This window comes from Callospermophilus lateralis, unplaced genomic scaffold (genome assembly GCF_048772815.1).
Source record: "Callospermophilus lateralis isolate mCalLat2 unplaced genomic scaffold, mCalLat2.hap1 Scaffold_147, whole genome shotgun sequence".
Lineage (NCBI taxonomy): Eukaryota > Metazoa > Chordata > Mammalia > Rodentia > Sciuridae > Callospermophilus > Callospermophilus lateralis.
The window spans coordinates 837,023-854,192 of record NW_027512606.1 but is presented as its reverse complement, the minus strand read 5'-3'; the positions used below and the strand labels follow the sequence as shown (position 1 = coordinate 854,192).

The 17,170-nt window shown below is 32.5% G+C and overlaps 1 protein-coding gene across 1 annotated transcript in view; it reads right to left on the bottom strand.

The window, feature by feature from the left end:
• Positions 1–15,258, bottom strand: part of LOC143390060 (EGF-like repeat and discoidin I-like domain-containing protein 3) — a 170,810-nt gene extending 155,552 nt beyond the window's left edge. The window contains exons 1-2 of the mRNA XM_076842683.1: positions 15,250–15,258; positions 14,600–14,753 (exon numbers count right to left, since the gene is read on the bottom strand). Of these exons, the coding sequence (XP_076698798.1) occupies positions 14,600–14,753; positions 15,250–15,258 (163 nt within the window). The remainder of the gene's footprint in view (positions 1–14,599; positions 14,754–15,249) is intronic.
• Positions 15,259–17,170: the final 1,912 nt, after the last annotated feature.

Genomic DNA, 17,170 nt, shown 5'->3' with positions numbered 1-17,170 from the left:
CGTCCACATAAGAAAACCACAGGGTGAGTGTACATAGAATGTTAATGCTAGAAGAGACTTAGTAATTAAGATTGTTGGCAAAATATCCATTGTTAAAATAGGTGAAGGTCTGCATTAGAAAACAGAAGTATATTCATTAAATCATCTAAATTGCCAACTAAGACCTCACCATGAAAGAAATTTTTAAGAAAATTTATATAAACATCAGAACACATATACTTGTATGTAATAATAATTGTGTTTTATGGCATAATGAATAAAAATACACTGCACATACTTTTCTATTATAATCAATGAATATGGATAATACTGAATAATATGTTATTTATGGACATAGCATACTATTTTTAACTAAGCCTTTAGTGAATATTACTTGGATGGATTCCAGGGTTCTTCTCTCCCAAATGAGGTTTGAATAAATAATCAGATTTCATTTGAATCATGGTAGAAATATGAAATAAGAAAGTATTATCAAATTATTTCATTAAATAAACAGAAACCCATGATCCTAACAAAATATATGATATTCTTTTTGTATGTTAAGGTTTTTAATGATTTATCTATGCCACTAGGCTGTCTTTAGTGACATGCATCTTAAAAATATTGAATAATATTACATTTCTGCCTTTTCCTATGAGAATTACTTTTTGCTTTAACAAAGTTTTCATAATGGAGATTGAGTCAAATTCTCAATGTCTTCCATCAAGTAGCATAAAGCAGATAAAAATAATTGAACCATTTGCCTTGGCAGACACAGACTTTAACATCCCTGTCCATCACCATCATCTTGGGGTGGGGGAGAACATAAGAAAAAATAAAGGTTGAAAAGCTACTCTAACTCCCATAAGATCTCATGAAAAATGTAATTTGTACACTAAACAAAAAATCAAAGCATAATTTATTAAGTAAATACAGTCATTAAAATAAAGGAATAGGGACATTTAGAGTTAAATACTGAATATTTTACATCCTCTGGGATATGTGTGTGTGTGTGTGTGTGTGTGTGTGTGTGTGTGTGTGTATAATGAAATTTCAATAGTTTTATAAACTAAATGGTGACTACAGACAAGAACTCATTTCAGTGCAAAATCATGGCATTCTTTGTGTGTATGTGTGTGAGATCACAAGCAAGTATTTAATATCATAGTTATTTCAAAGTTTATTTAGCACTTTTAAAATTTATGAAGCTTTCTTAGTAAAATATCATTTTAATGTTTATATTCCAAAGAGGAATTCAGAAATTTTAAGATTACTTTGAAATGATGGCTTTCCAGAATGCAGACCCACACATTTGGTTTAATTAAAATACCTTTTGACTCATTCTACAGTCCTTCCTATCTCCACAGCCTCACCCCTCCCCTCACTCCCCTCTAATTAGAACAATTTTTTTTTAAATGGGAGATCAGTAGAATAGAATAAGGGGATCAAGGTGAGAGAGGGGGAGAAAGGGGAGATACTGGGGAATAAAATTAATCAAATTATATTGTTTTATCATGTGTATGTATGAATATGTTATAATAAATCCTACTGTTATATATGATTATAATGCACCAATAAAAAGGAAAAAATAAAATATCTGTTGAAACACAAAAGATGAAGGTTAAAAGAGTGGGAAGAAAAAATTGGGGGAGGTAAGACATTTCTGTTGTATCTGTTTCCTTTTGTGAAAAGGAATTATTTTCTGCATGTAGTTTTAATTCATCCCAAGCACACTAACTGTAAAAGAAGATAAAACACAGCCTCTATTTGCCTACATAGAGTTTGACTAATCTAATGTGCCCCTGCACTGAGTTAATGATTGCTATAGAAGATTTTTTCTGCTTATTAAAAAAGAGCTAAAATTAAATGCTTTCTTTTCAGAATCATTAGGACCTTCTTTAAAAGAAAATAATCAGTGTATATGTATCCAGATGTTAATCAAATGACATTGACAATGTAATTTCCCTCTCTGCCAAACTTGTCTCCCAAAGCTAAATTTTTCCTTAATTGGAATGTCTTTAAGAACTCAACTGATAAAAAAGTAGATGGGTCTAACTTTAAGACAATGGAATTACATAAAGGTGGAGGGTTAACCAGGGAGGACCCAAGCCTCATTTTTTTCTGATCTTTTAGATTGTTTTCTTTAGAGTTCCAGATGTAGCTTAGTAGTAGAGCATATGCCTAGTATGCACTAAGCCCTGGGTTTGATCTCCAGTATTGTGAAATGAATAAATAATTTTCAAGTTGTAAATGCATGTTATTAATTTCTATTCTTTCAAACCTTCAAGAAACAGTGAAGAAAACAAACTGTTCAGAATAAAGGATGTTGCAACTTTTAAAAATAAAACTTAAAACCCAAAGCAAATTTAAAGGTCACAGTACAAATTGACAACCAAAAATACAGATATCATTCAAAATTTCCAGCACAGGAGGAACTCATAATCTCACAAAGGAACAGGTCACATCTCTCCCAGAGTTAGTTTCTGGAGAACAATGGAATAATGTGAATCTTTCTTTGATATTCCAGCCTCTCAAATTAATTTTGACAGCTATCATAACCCCATAATTCTTTTCTTAACTGATACACACATCCTCACATAATTTTATATGCCATGGTTTTATATGTCCTGATCATCATTTTAGGTGACCTACTCTAGAAAAAGCCAAATTTCTTAAGTTATTTTAAAATAACTTAAGGGGCACTAAGTAGCCCTAAATACAACTGTGTTCATAACATGTTGAGGCTGCTCTAACCCAATAAGCAATCAAATCTTACACACACACACACACACACACACACACACAAACACACACACACACACACACATACACTACTAAAAGAGTAGGAATTATTTTCTTTTCCCTTCTTCCTTCAGTTTCATGGACAAATTCTTTTTTTTTTAAGAGACAGAGAGAGAGAGAGAGAGAGAGAGCGAGAGAGAGAGAGAGAGAGAGAGAGAATTTTTTAAAATTTATTTTTTAGTGTTTTTTTTTTTTTTGGCGGACACAACATCTCTGTTTGTATGTGGTGCTCAGGATCAAACCCGGGCCGCATGCATGCCAGGCGAGCGCGCTACCGCTTGAGCCACATCCCCAGCCCTCATGGACCAATTCTTACAGTACTGGATACTAGTAATCTTATCCCCTCTTGCCTGGAGACAGGTTGGGGGAAGAGGGGAAAAGAAGATGAGGTCATGCCTTTTCCAGGAAGGTGGAGGAACAAATGAATGGCATGCAATAATGTCATATAAATATAGATAATTAGAAACTATTTTGAAAATTTATACTCCAATAGAAGAAAATTTTGAAGACATCAACAAATTTCTAGAGACACATGACTGACCAAAATTTAATCAGGAGACATAGAAAATTTAAACAGATCAATTTCAAGCAATGAAGTTGAAGATGCCATCAAAAGCCTATCAATAAAGAAAAGACCAGGACCAGATGGATTCTCAGCCAAGTTTTAGCATATCTCCCCAAAATGACTAACAAAAATCCTCAAATTATTCCATGAAATAGAAAAAGAGGGAACCCTTCCAAACTCATTCTATGAAATTAGTATAGCCATCATTCCAAAACCAGAAAAAATACATATCAAGAAAAGAAAACTTCAGACAAATAAATACACCTTTTGAACATAGATGCTAACCATTCTTAATAAAATACTAGCAAATCACATACAAAAATAATGTCAAAGGTATCTTGATAATGGGAAAGAGATATAAAATTTGAAACCAAACTAAGCTTTGAAGATAATCTTCCAATCTTTCAGCAAAATATCTAGTTTGCATGTATCTTGTATGTAGGTGACAAAAGTCCACAGACAGGAACAGCACACATTTGTTCTCACAAAAACATTGTCCTTAATGTCCAGGATGAGGTGGCCATCTAGCTGAATAAAAATATTTTGTGGCTTTTCATGGGATTTTCCATATCAGCTGACATTTCTAGTTGTAATGGGGTCTCTTGAAAAATGTCTTTAAACTTTTATAGTTGTTCCCTCTAATAATTATTTTCTGTTTAGAAACTGGAAGTTAGAAATCAGCACTTATTTCAGTCAATGAGCCACATTCAGCTCTTTTCAGCTCAATTACTTATTAGACCAAGTCCTATTGAAAACAATTGCAATAATTAATGGATTGAAAAATAGACTTATCTTGAAGGCAGAATAAAAATGCAAGAGAAAGAAAGTACAATTTCAACAATTTAATCCTCAAAAGAAAAGCCTGAGGTAGTACTTAAAAATTACCCCAAATACTGTTCAGTTGAGATTTGTATTATTTTGTTTTTCTAATGATTATATGCCTCAATAATGTATTATTAAGAGAGGTTATGAAATCATGTCCCTGGGTTAATTTTGATATTAAGAAAGAAAACTATATTATGGGAACAGTTAATATAGATGTCTAGAGGTTCTATACATCTTTGAAAACTTCTTTCCCAATCTTGTTCCCAATCCTTCCCATAAACACCTTATATTCTGAGCAACCACTAATACTAATTCTCCCTGAAAGATCCTGCCCTTTCTATCTGTTGTGCTTTTTAACATTTTGTTTTGCTTACAATATTCCCATTGAATAACTTGCTCTATGGAAATGCATTTCTGCTTCAGGGTATCTCAGAAATCACCTCAGCCATAAAATCTGAACTATAGTACTAGAAGTGATCTTTTCTCCACTTGATACTCAAACACTTTGTTACTGTCTTATAATTATTATTTTCTGCATTGTGTAATGATTATTGATGTGTCTATTTTTTCTCAACTATAAGTATCCCAATAGCAGGCTCTTCATCTTGGGGTCTTTGTGAAGGGTATATTACCCTTTGGGGTGAGGAAAAGCCATTCTGGGAAGCTCAAAATACATTTGTTAAATGGAAGATTCTAGTGGATCCCCGCTCTCACAGAGACTATTCTTTCTGCAAAACCACAAAGAGCTTAATGTTGACCTATCACACACAAGAATCTAACATTAATATGTCATCATAAATTACAACTTGGTATTTCTTATTCCTTTACAGGATTCCTGTTCTACAATCTTACAAAGAAAAATCAGTTCCTAAGTTATTTGTAGTAAGCATAAGGAAAGCTATTTTCCTAAAGGGTTGATTCCTAATCATGCAAACATTACTTATATTACTCACAATTTCCAAGTAATAAAATACAGGGTTCTCTTTTTTCCATACCAAATGAGGTGATTTGTCAAATTATATGTTGAACTCAAAAGCTGACAGATAAATTATCCGTAGTTTGCATAGTCAAACAAAAGCAGAAAAAATCCTGCCATAAAAATAATAGGTCAGGATTTATTGGACACTTCAGTAATGTTATTAGTAACTGAAATGATGAAAAAATATTCAAGACTTATATGTTTGATTTCTGCATGTAGCTTTTGAATTGTATATTAGGTTTAATTATTTATATTACTTGATAACTTCTAGCTGGCTCTATAAATTAGGCATTGTTCTAGAACGTTACATGTGTTGATTCAGTGAATTTACACAAAATCCTTTTGAAGTTGATACTGTTGCTGTATTTTTACAGATGCGGAAACTCAGACACAGAAAGATTAAGTAACTTTTCTAGTCACAGATATAGCATAGTTTTCCGTTGGTGTCCAAGGTTCCAGGGCCCCCTGCAAATAACAAAATGTGAAGATTTTCAAGTTCCTTACATAAAATAGGATAGTATTTTCAGTTACATGGCACAAAGAACTTTGTGGCTAGGCACACTGATATACTTTAAATCACATCTAAATTACTGATAATAAATAGCAATGCAAATACTATGTAAATAATTGTTATACTGCATTGTTTCAGGAATAATAACAAGGAAAATCTTACAATACAGTTGCAATTTTTAAAAATTTTTTTCTCTTTGTATTTGTTTGAATCCATGAGAAGTGCAAATACTGAGGATGAACTGCAGATAGAAGAGCCAAGATTTGAACACAGTCTGGCTGGGTTCTTAACCACAACACTGTGATGAATTCTTTAGAGAATGGGTTTCTCCAGATCTCTACAAACTATAGAATTCCAAAAGAGTGTGTGATAAACACTGGGATTAAATGGATGATGATGATGATGATGGTGATGAATATGATGATGGTGATTTTCAGGTTCAATTAATGTGTGTGTGTGTGTGTGTGTGTGTGTGTGTGTGTGTAAATGATAGTATACTATAAATATACAAGGCAGTATTAAGAAGAGAATTAATTTCATGGCAATCTGGTGATCAGTAAACTGCATAGAAAGAGCATCTGCCCACACCTTTCCTACTCCTTACATGACGCTTGACAACCACCAAGCTGGTTGTGAGGTGAGACTCACCAAGAGTTTTGTGTCCGGAAATCAATATGGAGAGTAATGCTTCGGACCTCCATAGCTGAACAATTAATGAATTCTGACCTTTGAAGCCAGAGGCTATTCTGTGATGGACCTCAATTCATCTATTGGTTTGGGAGGCAAAACCATTGATTAAGGCTGAGTTAACATGTAAAGTGTCTGACTTGTTCTTGAAAATGTTTGTAGTTTCTCAGGTAACTGAGGAACAATGAGTTCTGTACCCAATAGTTCTCTGTGATTTGAATGAAGCAATTGGGCTTACTTTTGCAAGGCAAACCTCAATGGATAAAAATGCTGTAGGACTTTATCAAATGCAAAGAAGATGCTAACTCTTATTTGAAATTTGTTATATTTTCTATGAATTGGTACTTAAGAACACAGATATCCTTATCTTGGTTCTGTCTTTCACTGAAATATTTAACTTATACTCTATTTTAGTTTTCAAGCTTTGACTAAAATAAAAGAAAGATAATAAATATGAATCGTTGTCCACTTTAAAGTGTAGCTTGATGAATTTTATAATATAAAGAGAAAAATATGCTCTGAGGATGATTCAGCCCAAATTCTCTCTCATTATGATTCATTTAAAAGTTATGTGTTGCCACTGTACTTTAAGTAATATGGATTATAGAACTTTTCTTCATATAAGTACTTTGATATATGTTGGATAATAAATTTTCTAAAAGCATAAATTCACCCCTGGTTTTCCCTTAGCTTTAGGGAATGTGGTCAAATAAGCCTTCAAAACAATGGAATCTACTTTAAACCCCTTTATAAAAGATTCATGCCTTGTTTATTATTTCAGTAATGCTTTATTCTAGTAATTTCTCATAACAAATAGCACAATTCTAGAACATAGTAAGTACCAATAAGATTATGTTAAATGCTACAGAAGTTTCTAAAATTTTTAACTGGTCAAAATACTTTTAATGAATTCTTAATGTTTCATCTCTTTTTCTTCATTCCATCTTCTGTGTCACTAATGCATGTTTCTGAAGAGGAGAGCAAATCTTGTCACTCATCCAATAGCCTTCCTTCCCATCAGAGTGATATTAATCATGTTCCCACTTCTTGTCTTTATCTAATTTTCTTATGCTCTCTATCAGTTATCTTAAGCCTCTCCATAACCTAGATGCTCTAGAATGCTTTAAGTTTTGATTAAATGCCTTTCCTCTCTTACTGGTTTTAATTTTATACAACTGTTCTTTCCTTGCAGGTTTCATCAATCAAACTAGACTATACAGATGCCTGGTTTTAGTCATTTCAAAATAATTTATGCCCTATAATAATAAAGTATTTAAGGGACAATAAAAAGGGATGGAATCTTTATATGTTATTTTAAAGCTATATTTGATAAGATAACATTCTTTTCTTGCAGATAGGGTATCACTATGTTTCCCACGTTGGCCTCAAACTATGAGATTCTAGTACTGTTGAATCCATGTTTCCAGAAATTATCATAATGAGAAGTATCCTGCAAGGACTGAAATAATTTCTCAAAATCTGTTAGCTATAGAAGACTGAGCTTCTGGTAGCCTACAAAATCAGCCACCAATCCCTTCCCGACTGTCATTCTCATCTTTGCTATACAAAATTGTGTATCTTCCCATTAAAATTTTTGTTAGCTACTGTGATAAAAGCTAAGATTTGAAAAATGCTTGTAATTAGGATTTGGTATTCCTCACTACTTTCGTCCTTGTCTCTGCCACCATGTAAGGAAATGCAGTCCAGTAGAGATCGCTACCTAGCAACAGGGAATCATTTAGCTGACTTGGCTGACGCAGGAATGAGAGCACTAAAGACCTACAAGGTGTCCCAGATAAGGTCACTCACTTAATTAATTACATCACAAAATTTTACAATTCTTTGTTAAGTAGTAAAAGCTTACTGATACATGTCCAATGTCATTTCATACACAAAAGTATCCCTAATTAATCAGAAAGGTAAACTATAAAAAAGAACAGTCATATAAATGGTATACACCAAAATTTTTAATGCCTATATTGTCTTTTGCTATAAATGAAAGTTTTAGTACAAACTGGTTCTTGTGTTTCAACTGAGAAAGAATAGCTTTCTGTATTCCTAATTTCTAAGGTTCTCTGATGTTCAACTTTCCCCCCTCTGAGTTAACACATAATTGCTAGAGCTTGGAATTGCAAACAAATTCTAATCATTATAATTAATGATAAATTAGAAATACTTTAAAATCAATGAGATTATGAGTTGATAAGCCATATTACAGGAATACATATAGAACAAAATTACTTTCCTGTAGTATGCACAAAATGAACACAAAAATCATGCATTAAATTATTGGCTGCCACTTAACTGTATAATTCTTTTTATAAACACATTTCATTTTCTTACTTTTTGGAAAGAAATTATAACTTTGAGAATAATTTCCTTTAGCTCTAGTTAGACTGGGAAATCTCTTATCAATCTTCTATGGCTAGCAGATTTGGAGAAATTATTTCAGTCTATGCAGAACAGCTCTCATTATGATAATTTCTAGAAAGATGGATTCAATCATGAGTTATCCTTCCTTAGTCCAAGAAGTAATCTTAAGAGGGAAGAAAACCTGACAAGTACTCATAATTTCACCTACTGTATGAATAAGTGAAATTTTGAATCCTTCATTTGGTAACCAAACTCTGGAAATCTAAAAATAACCTCACAATACCCAAGATAGTTTGCTAACATTCTGATATTTCATGATCACTAACAAGAACTATTTTAGACAGAGTCAGACTGTTAACACTTCTTGATATTCTGACACTGATCACTTTTTAAAAGATAAACATGAATATGGTTATTCACAAGACAGCCACATGTACAGTCAATCTGTAATTTTACTTCCAATTTCTTCAATAGTCTTTATGTTTCTGAGATAAGCATAATCATTTTTTTTCATAATGAAATGGGAGCAGGGGAACAGATTATCAGTGATGAGACTGAAAAGTCACAAATTTAATAGAATCTGGGAAATAGGTTTGGATGTGAATAAGATAGAAGAATATAGGGAAGAATACAATAGGATAATGTACCATCATGTTTATTTATTTATTTACTAAAAATGAGAAGACTTCTCAGAAGCCAAATATGACTACAGAGAAGAAACAGAGGCAGAGAGATATAAATAAAATTATATACTGACTTTATTATCTTTACTAAACTATTCTCAATAATGCATGCCTGTAATCCTAGTGGCTTGGAAGGCTGAGGCAAGAGGATCAGGAATTCAAAGCCACCCTCAGCAAAAAAAAACAAACAAACAAACAAAAAAAAAAACTAGGTGCCAAGCAACTCAGTAAGATCATTTCTCTAAATAAAATATAAATAGATCTGGGGATGGGACTCAGTGGTCAAGTGCTCCTGAGTTCAATCCCCAGTACCACAAAAAAAAAAAAAAAAAAAAAAATACAGGTCCTTTCCAAAAGTGATGAACGGTCTTACATTACTACAACCAAATTCCAAAGTTTATATTCCTTGTTTTTATACTGTAGATTTAATAGGTTAAATGTATGCTAATTACTTGTAAATTTCTCTAAGACATCTAATAGCTTATTTTCAGAAAAATACCAACTTAATTTTTATGTATTATATCTGGACCATAATAACATTAGAATCTTTAGTTCTAAAGGAAAACTATTCCTTGGTTCAAATTCCCCTTTCAGCTACCATTCTCATTCTCCATCCCTACTTATCTCAGTTTTCATCTCAAAACCATTTTTAGGTTTTTACTCTCTGTTTAAATGGTAACTTTTCAGTCTTTCAAGCATCACCTTCTCAGTCTTTGAGATTCATGAACGTAAAGACTATTATTTTTTAGGGGTTATATCTTCAGTGCCAAAACCAGAATCTGGTACAAGGTAATTATTAAAATATCGGATGGATGAGTGAGTAAACAAATATATTGTTGAGTGCTTATTTTAGCCATTAAAACTTTCCCCCAATTCTTCTATGCACCAATGTCTAGTGCTTTCTCCACAACTCAAGCAAGACTGATCATCTATAAAGCAACAAGATCATCCATAAAATACATATAATCAATATAAATGCTTATCTACTTTTCCAGCTGGACAGCAATTTCTGCAAATTTCTTTACCATGCATCTTCAACATTCAAGAAACTGTTAGTAAGTACTCAGTAAATTTTTACTTAAGAATACAAGTAAGCTAAGATTTAATTTATGTATATATCTATTGATTTATTTATTTTGGGTGATGGTGGAGATGGAACCTAGAGCAGTACACATGCTAAGCATACGCTCTACCACTCAACTACATCCCTAAGATTTTATTTTTTAATAAAAGTTTGAACACTTATTTTGCCCCCTTTGATTTCATTAACACATAAGTATCTGAGCTGGAAGAGTTTATATTTGTTATTAATTTACTGAATTAGTATACAATATAATAACTACCAAGATTTCTGTCTAGATCTCTAAAACATCCACTGGCAATGGAAATTTGCTATATGAAATGAATGTATGAACACTATATTCCAAACAACACAGTGCTGTCTAGACATGTGAGTAGTTAACTGAAAAGTAATTTGGGATAAGCCACTGGAGGTCACTCCTAAGGTGCCCTGGAAAGGGAGACAGCACGTAGTGTGTGTATCTGTGCACATCTGTGCCTGGAAAATGTCTACACATTCAAAGATGTGAAGAAGGTGTTGTTGTTGTTGTTTGTTTTTCTTTTTTGGGGGGGAGTTGTTTTGGTTGCTCTCAGAGAATTTTTTCTATTGGCTTTTGCAGATACCAGAAGTGAGTTTTAATAACTCTAAAAGCCTGGGCATACTAAGATATGTGGGTTCATGTGGGAAGAGTTGCATATGTGGGAGACAGAAACACAGAACGAGTGAGGGAAAGTGGATATTGGAGTACACAGAAGAGTCCAAAAGAAAGAAAGAAGAAGAAGAAGAAGAAGTATCCAAATAAAGTTCAAAAGAAGCAATATTGTCTAATGAATGAAGTTCACAAAATGGAGCATGCCAATTTGGCTTACTATAAGAATGTAAATGATGAGAGGACTGATTGTAAGAGTTGTAAAGCATTTTCTGCATATTTGACAAAAATGTACAAAACTGTACAAATATTTCTTTTAAAATAGGTAGCATCAACTTATAACAAGGCTAATCTAAAGTATTAAGGTTTGTAGTGAAATATTGAAGGGAGATTGTTCTCTAAGCATGCATTTGAAACTCCTTTTCAGATGAACTGCAATGAAGGAATATAAGTTTATCTGTAGAATGAGCAGGGTAAATGTAATTTTAAAAATTGAGACTAAAACCTAAATTTTTCTAAGCAAATATGAATAAGCTTCTTTTCTTGCCTTTGGAAATTAAAAAGAACATTTAGAACTCCATATAATCATAAAATTTATGTGTTTTGAAAAGGATAGAAGAAACTTTGGATGCAAAGAAGAAACTTCTATATTTGATGTAGTAATGAGTAAGTAAAACAAAGCAATGATGACAGTTCACCTATTCTGTCTTTTAAGATATTACCTTAAAACACCCAGTTTCTTGTGTAAAATATTGCTATATCCTATTTTCTTCACTGATGTTAATTAAAAGTAGAGAAGAGTAACCACAAAAGTTTCAGCAAAGCAGATCATTTTCAAATTGAGAAGGCAGAATGGGCTTTAAGAATCTAATGTTCTTTTTTAAAAAAAATTTTTTAGTTGTAGATGGACAAAATACCTTTATTTTATTTATTTATTTTTATGTGGTGCTGAGGATCGAACCCAGTGCCTCACACGTGCCAGGCAAGCGCTCTGCCACTGAGCCACAACATCAGCCCCTAAGAATCTAATGCTCTGCTGAGCAGTGTGGTACAGCTGTAATTCCAGTGGCTCAGGAGGCTGAGATAGAAGGAGGATTGCAGATTGAAAGCCAGCCTCAAATACAAAATAGGGCTAGGGATGTGGCTCAGTGGTTGAATGTCCCTTAGTTCAATTCCCAATATACTCCCCCCTCCCCAGGGAAAGAATCTAATGTTCCAAGTATTTGGTCCCAATAATTAGTTTTGAAAATATGAAGAAACCTAAGGTAGGCTAGATACTAAAAGCATTACTGCTAATTATTTGGATTTAATAAATAAATTGTATTCTTTTAATATATGCGACTTGAGAAAGAGGATATATAGAAAGATAAGTAACGTAATATGACTATCCTATAGAGGTATCTAACTTCAAAATTGTTTTTGATTTCCCCTTACATTCTGACACCTCAAAAAAATTTAAATAGCAAAATTTATATAAGAAACTACAGATGTTTTAATTTTTAAGATTCTTGTTTTCTATTATTTTAATGGTATAACACCTATATGTGAAATTAAGATTGGTATAACTACTATACTATTTTAAATAACAGTGCAAATACTAACACAAACACATTTATTCCAAGTAACATATACCTGAGTATATCTTAAGAAAGAGTGCTGTTGCATATCAAACAGACATATAGCTTAAGTTAGTTAAACTATACAATGTCTGACTATCAGAGGTCTTTTAATAACATATCACAATAAATATGAATTAAAGTTAATTATATTGCTATCTGAGTCCCCAAAGACTCACTGAATTAAATGAAATATGATAGGGTACTTAGTTTTCAAAATGTTACTGTCCTTAAAAACCTCTCTTCTAATAAAATGATAAATATTGAATTAATGTTTAAAAATATGGCCCAGAAGTTTCAAGTATTTACATAAAATTCTGTGAAGATGCCACTTTTTAAATTATTTAAACACATTTGTCATCGATTCTATATTTTTTTTCAAAGTACTGACAAAAACATAGACTACAAATTTAAGATGTTGCAATTTTTGGTAGTTGGGTTAAAATATAACACCAATATTCTATTCTATTCATATTGTCATAGTAGGAATATTTATAGCTAAATTTTCCTTCAGAAATATATACTCTGAAAGAATACCTTTTTCATTTTGGTTCTAAAAATCAAGTGTATATATTTGAAGATGGGGTCAAAGTGGTTACAAATTTTTATTTCTGTGGCACTTTGTCAAATCTCCTAAAATACCGTGAGTTAATGAAAACCTTAAAGAAGATTTATTTTTGAAGTGAATTAAATGAACAAAGTACCTTTCAGCAATAATTTAATTAACTCTTACAGATACAGTCAGACCAATGTTAAAATCTCAAAATGAAAGAAAAATACATTTAAGAAATAAAGTACATGAAAACCCAATAACTAGATAACTAGTGACCAAATATGGTAAATTAATGGTCCTATTTAATTGTTCTACCTTTATTTAACTGACAGTTAATGGGCTCTTACTATGCATAAGTTAGTATTAGAGGTAATCATTAATAACACAAATTGATTACTGACTAAAAATAGTAATGCTTATCTTCTTCAAAACCATTTTCCAAAAGCTATTAAAATACCCAAGTTTTCCAAGGACCGTTATAGTTAACAGATCTTTATGAAAACATATGGTTTCCTTCTATAGAACAGATATAGTCAATTTTGTACTCTTCTTTGTACAGATGTAAAAAATATAATTGTTTTTCAGACTTAATTATAATATTACCTTTAATCAGAGTAGAAAATCCCTGTACAAGTTTACGGAGTATCAAATTGTTTTAAAGTACACCATTTCCCTAATGGAGAGCTATTTAGAAATTCTAAAAGTTACCCTCAATCCATAACTATACATATCAATGAAATAATGCACAGATTAAAATAAAACTTCATTTTGAAATGCAATCAGTGACTCTAATCAATTTTTTCAAAGCAAAGTTTTTGAAAAGATCATGAAGAGTATTGCAGTTGGAATACTGTCCTGTTTAAATTCTTAGAAATATAATGTGTATTTATATTCTAAGAAAAGTAATTATTTAGAACAGCTACAAAGTACAGGTACATATTAACAGGGCCTAAGAAACATACTTTCTTTTTCAACTAACTTAACTTGGAAAAATTAACTTGAAAATTATTTGTTAAATTTGAGAATAAAAAGTTAAGTTAACTTTTGAGATATAAGGATTGTGTTATATTCAATTATTATTTATAGTGTCTTGAATTATAGTATGAATCACCAAAAATATAAGAAAAAATTTACTTTAGAATGCCACTAATGGAAATATAATTTAATTTAACTGGAAATGATAAAGTTGAGAGTCCTACAGATAAGTAAATCACACTGCAGTCTAACACATAATCTTCATAACACACCAGCCAAATTTGTCAGTCATTCATGAAAACTAAGAGGATAACTACTGAAATGCTTAAATCTTGCACTTACCAACCTCCACAACACTAGAACAGTTGGGATCTGTGAAGCCATCTGGACACTCGCAGGAATAGGAGTCATCAGCCAACCCTGACAAACAGATGCCTCCATTCTCACATGGATTGGGATCACAGATATCACCTGAGGAAAAAGGAACAGAGATTGACTTTTTGTGTTTCAGGAAGAATGAGGGGTTGGCATTGAAACACACACACACACCACACTTATGTTCCTTGGCAAAGTCACTTTAGTATTTGAATTTGCATATAATGTCTGTAAAATCAATTTGAAACTGTGTGCTTTTAAGACAAATGGTATGTAACAGAGGAAAAATTACACCACAAAAAAAATTATTGCATCTGCAAGTTATTAATTCAGTTTGGGATTACTTCATTTTTTGTTAAAGAAATATTGTTTAATTCATTTTAAAAAGCTTAACATGAATATGTTGGGTAGACTGGATTCAGAATTAACTATAACAAGTACCTTCTTTGCATTCATACACTCAGCTCCTTAACTCTGTAACTCCTTGCACCAAAGGGGTATAATTTATTTCTGGATACTGAGAAGCTGGACTTGTCCGTATGATCTGCTCTGGCTAGATCTTAACAGAGATTTGAAAAAGCACATGAAAGTTCCCACATCCTCTTTTGGAACCTCACCCTTGTCATGGGTACCCATTCATGTTAGCTTTCTTGAAAGAAGTGATAGAAACAGAAGAATAAGACAGAAATTGCTATAGAGAAATTAATTACATAATAAGAAATACCTAATATATATAGCCATGGCTTTGGTAGGTTGTAGATGGGATCTGGAATAACAGTCAGGAATGAGCACAGATCTAGAAAAAGTAATTACCAAAGTCACATAGTAAGAAGTAATTGGTAATGGTGTCACCTAATGTAACCTGGGGAATAGAAAATATACCCAGTGAACTTTTGTGTATGAGTAATGAGATTTCTAGGTAGACTGTTACAATATCACACTTCTTATTACTTGCATGCAATGTGGTACAATAAGAAAGAGAGAGGCTAAATAAAAAGTCAGTTTGAAAAGAAAGAGAAGGAATATAGAGGAACCATGACTTGTGCCAGAAAATACAACTATTTCTCATCTCTAGCCTCTCAAACTAGTAAATGACCAAATGTAAAACTTTTCCAGTTGAAGTTGGAGTTGGAAGGATAATCTCTACTAAATAAAAGTGCATCTAGAGCTAGGTGCAGTGGTACACACCTGTAATCTCAATGACATAGAAGGCTGAGGCAGGCAGGAGGATCGCAAGTCCAAAGCCAGCCTCAGTAATTTAGTGAGGCCCTAAGCAATTTAGTGAGACAAACATCTCAAATTTTAAAAACAAGTAAATGAATAAAATAAAAAGGACTATGATGTGGCTCAGTGGTAAAAAGTGCTTTGGGGGCTCAATCCCCAGTACCAAAAACAAACAAAAAGCTATCTAGAAATCTTAAGGATTATTCCTGAGCTTCCTGGCACACCTAACATAGAACTGAGTAAGTTTGGAATGAAAAACCAGTTTTCAGACAGAATCATAGGTGTGCTTTACTGCACAAGGTTCTTAAATCATATTCCTAGAAGCCCCTTCAGTTTTGAAAGGTACTCCATAGGTGCAAGTACCACCTCCTGTACTCAAAGAGAATGGGGCTTTTCAAAATTCACAAAAGCATTTGGGCCCTAACGTCATGCTAATATATATTTCTTAGGAACTGTATTCCCTCAGAAGAGCTTTCCCAACCAAAAGTCACTTCAATTTTCTTCAGATTAACCACATTAAAATTTTAGAAAAAAGTAAAAATGGGAGTTGAAACTTTTGTCAAAATTATAAAGCATTTTATTAGCTACAATAAGATAATCAACAAAAATAGTATATTAGCACTAGTGCAGATATTAGAAAATAATAATAAATGAGGAGTAAATGAGCAAGTAAAATGATAGTGTTTGGGAATGTCAAGGTATTTACTACGGTTGGGACATGGAGTGTTTGCCTGGGAATGACTGAAAAAGTGTACATATCTCTGATCAGGGAAGATTAAAAATTATGTTGTAATTTATGAGGAGTCAATTAATGTTTTGGCTTGGTGAGATCAATTTGTGAAAACGACTTCAGCAGTATTTCACAGAGTACATTCTGAATGGGAAAGTTGGTGACTAATGAAGATATTTCCATAGGCTTTCTGTTTATATGTGTAGCTAGCTATCTAGCCTCTTGACTATCCTTCCATTAGTCTATCCCTCTGTTCTCTGAGTATCTACTGAAGTAAGTACTGAACATATCAAACTAATGAGAGCCTTCACCCTGGAGAAGTACAGAGCATAGTAGAGGAGAGTGAAAAATGCAGAAACAATTACAATTATAGCACAGAGTCATAAGACCTGTGTTTATTATAGATGACTGAATGAGGGATCAATAGACACTTCAAAAGGGATTCACTACTGTGAGGTGAGGAAAATAAGGAGAAGGTACATGCTCAACATGCAGGCAAAGGGAATAATATATTCAAAGAAAAAAAAATCACGGCCAATTCCAGGAACTTCACATAGACTGATACAGCTACGGCAGAGATGTGT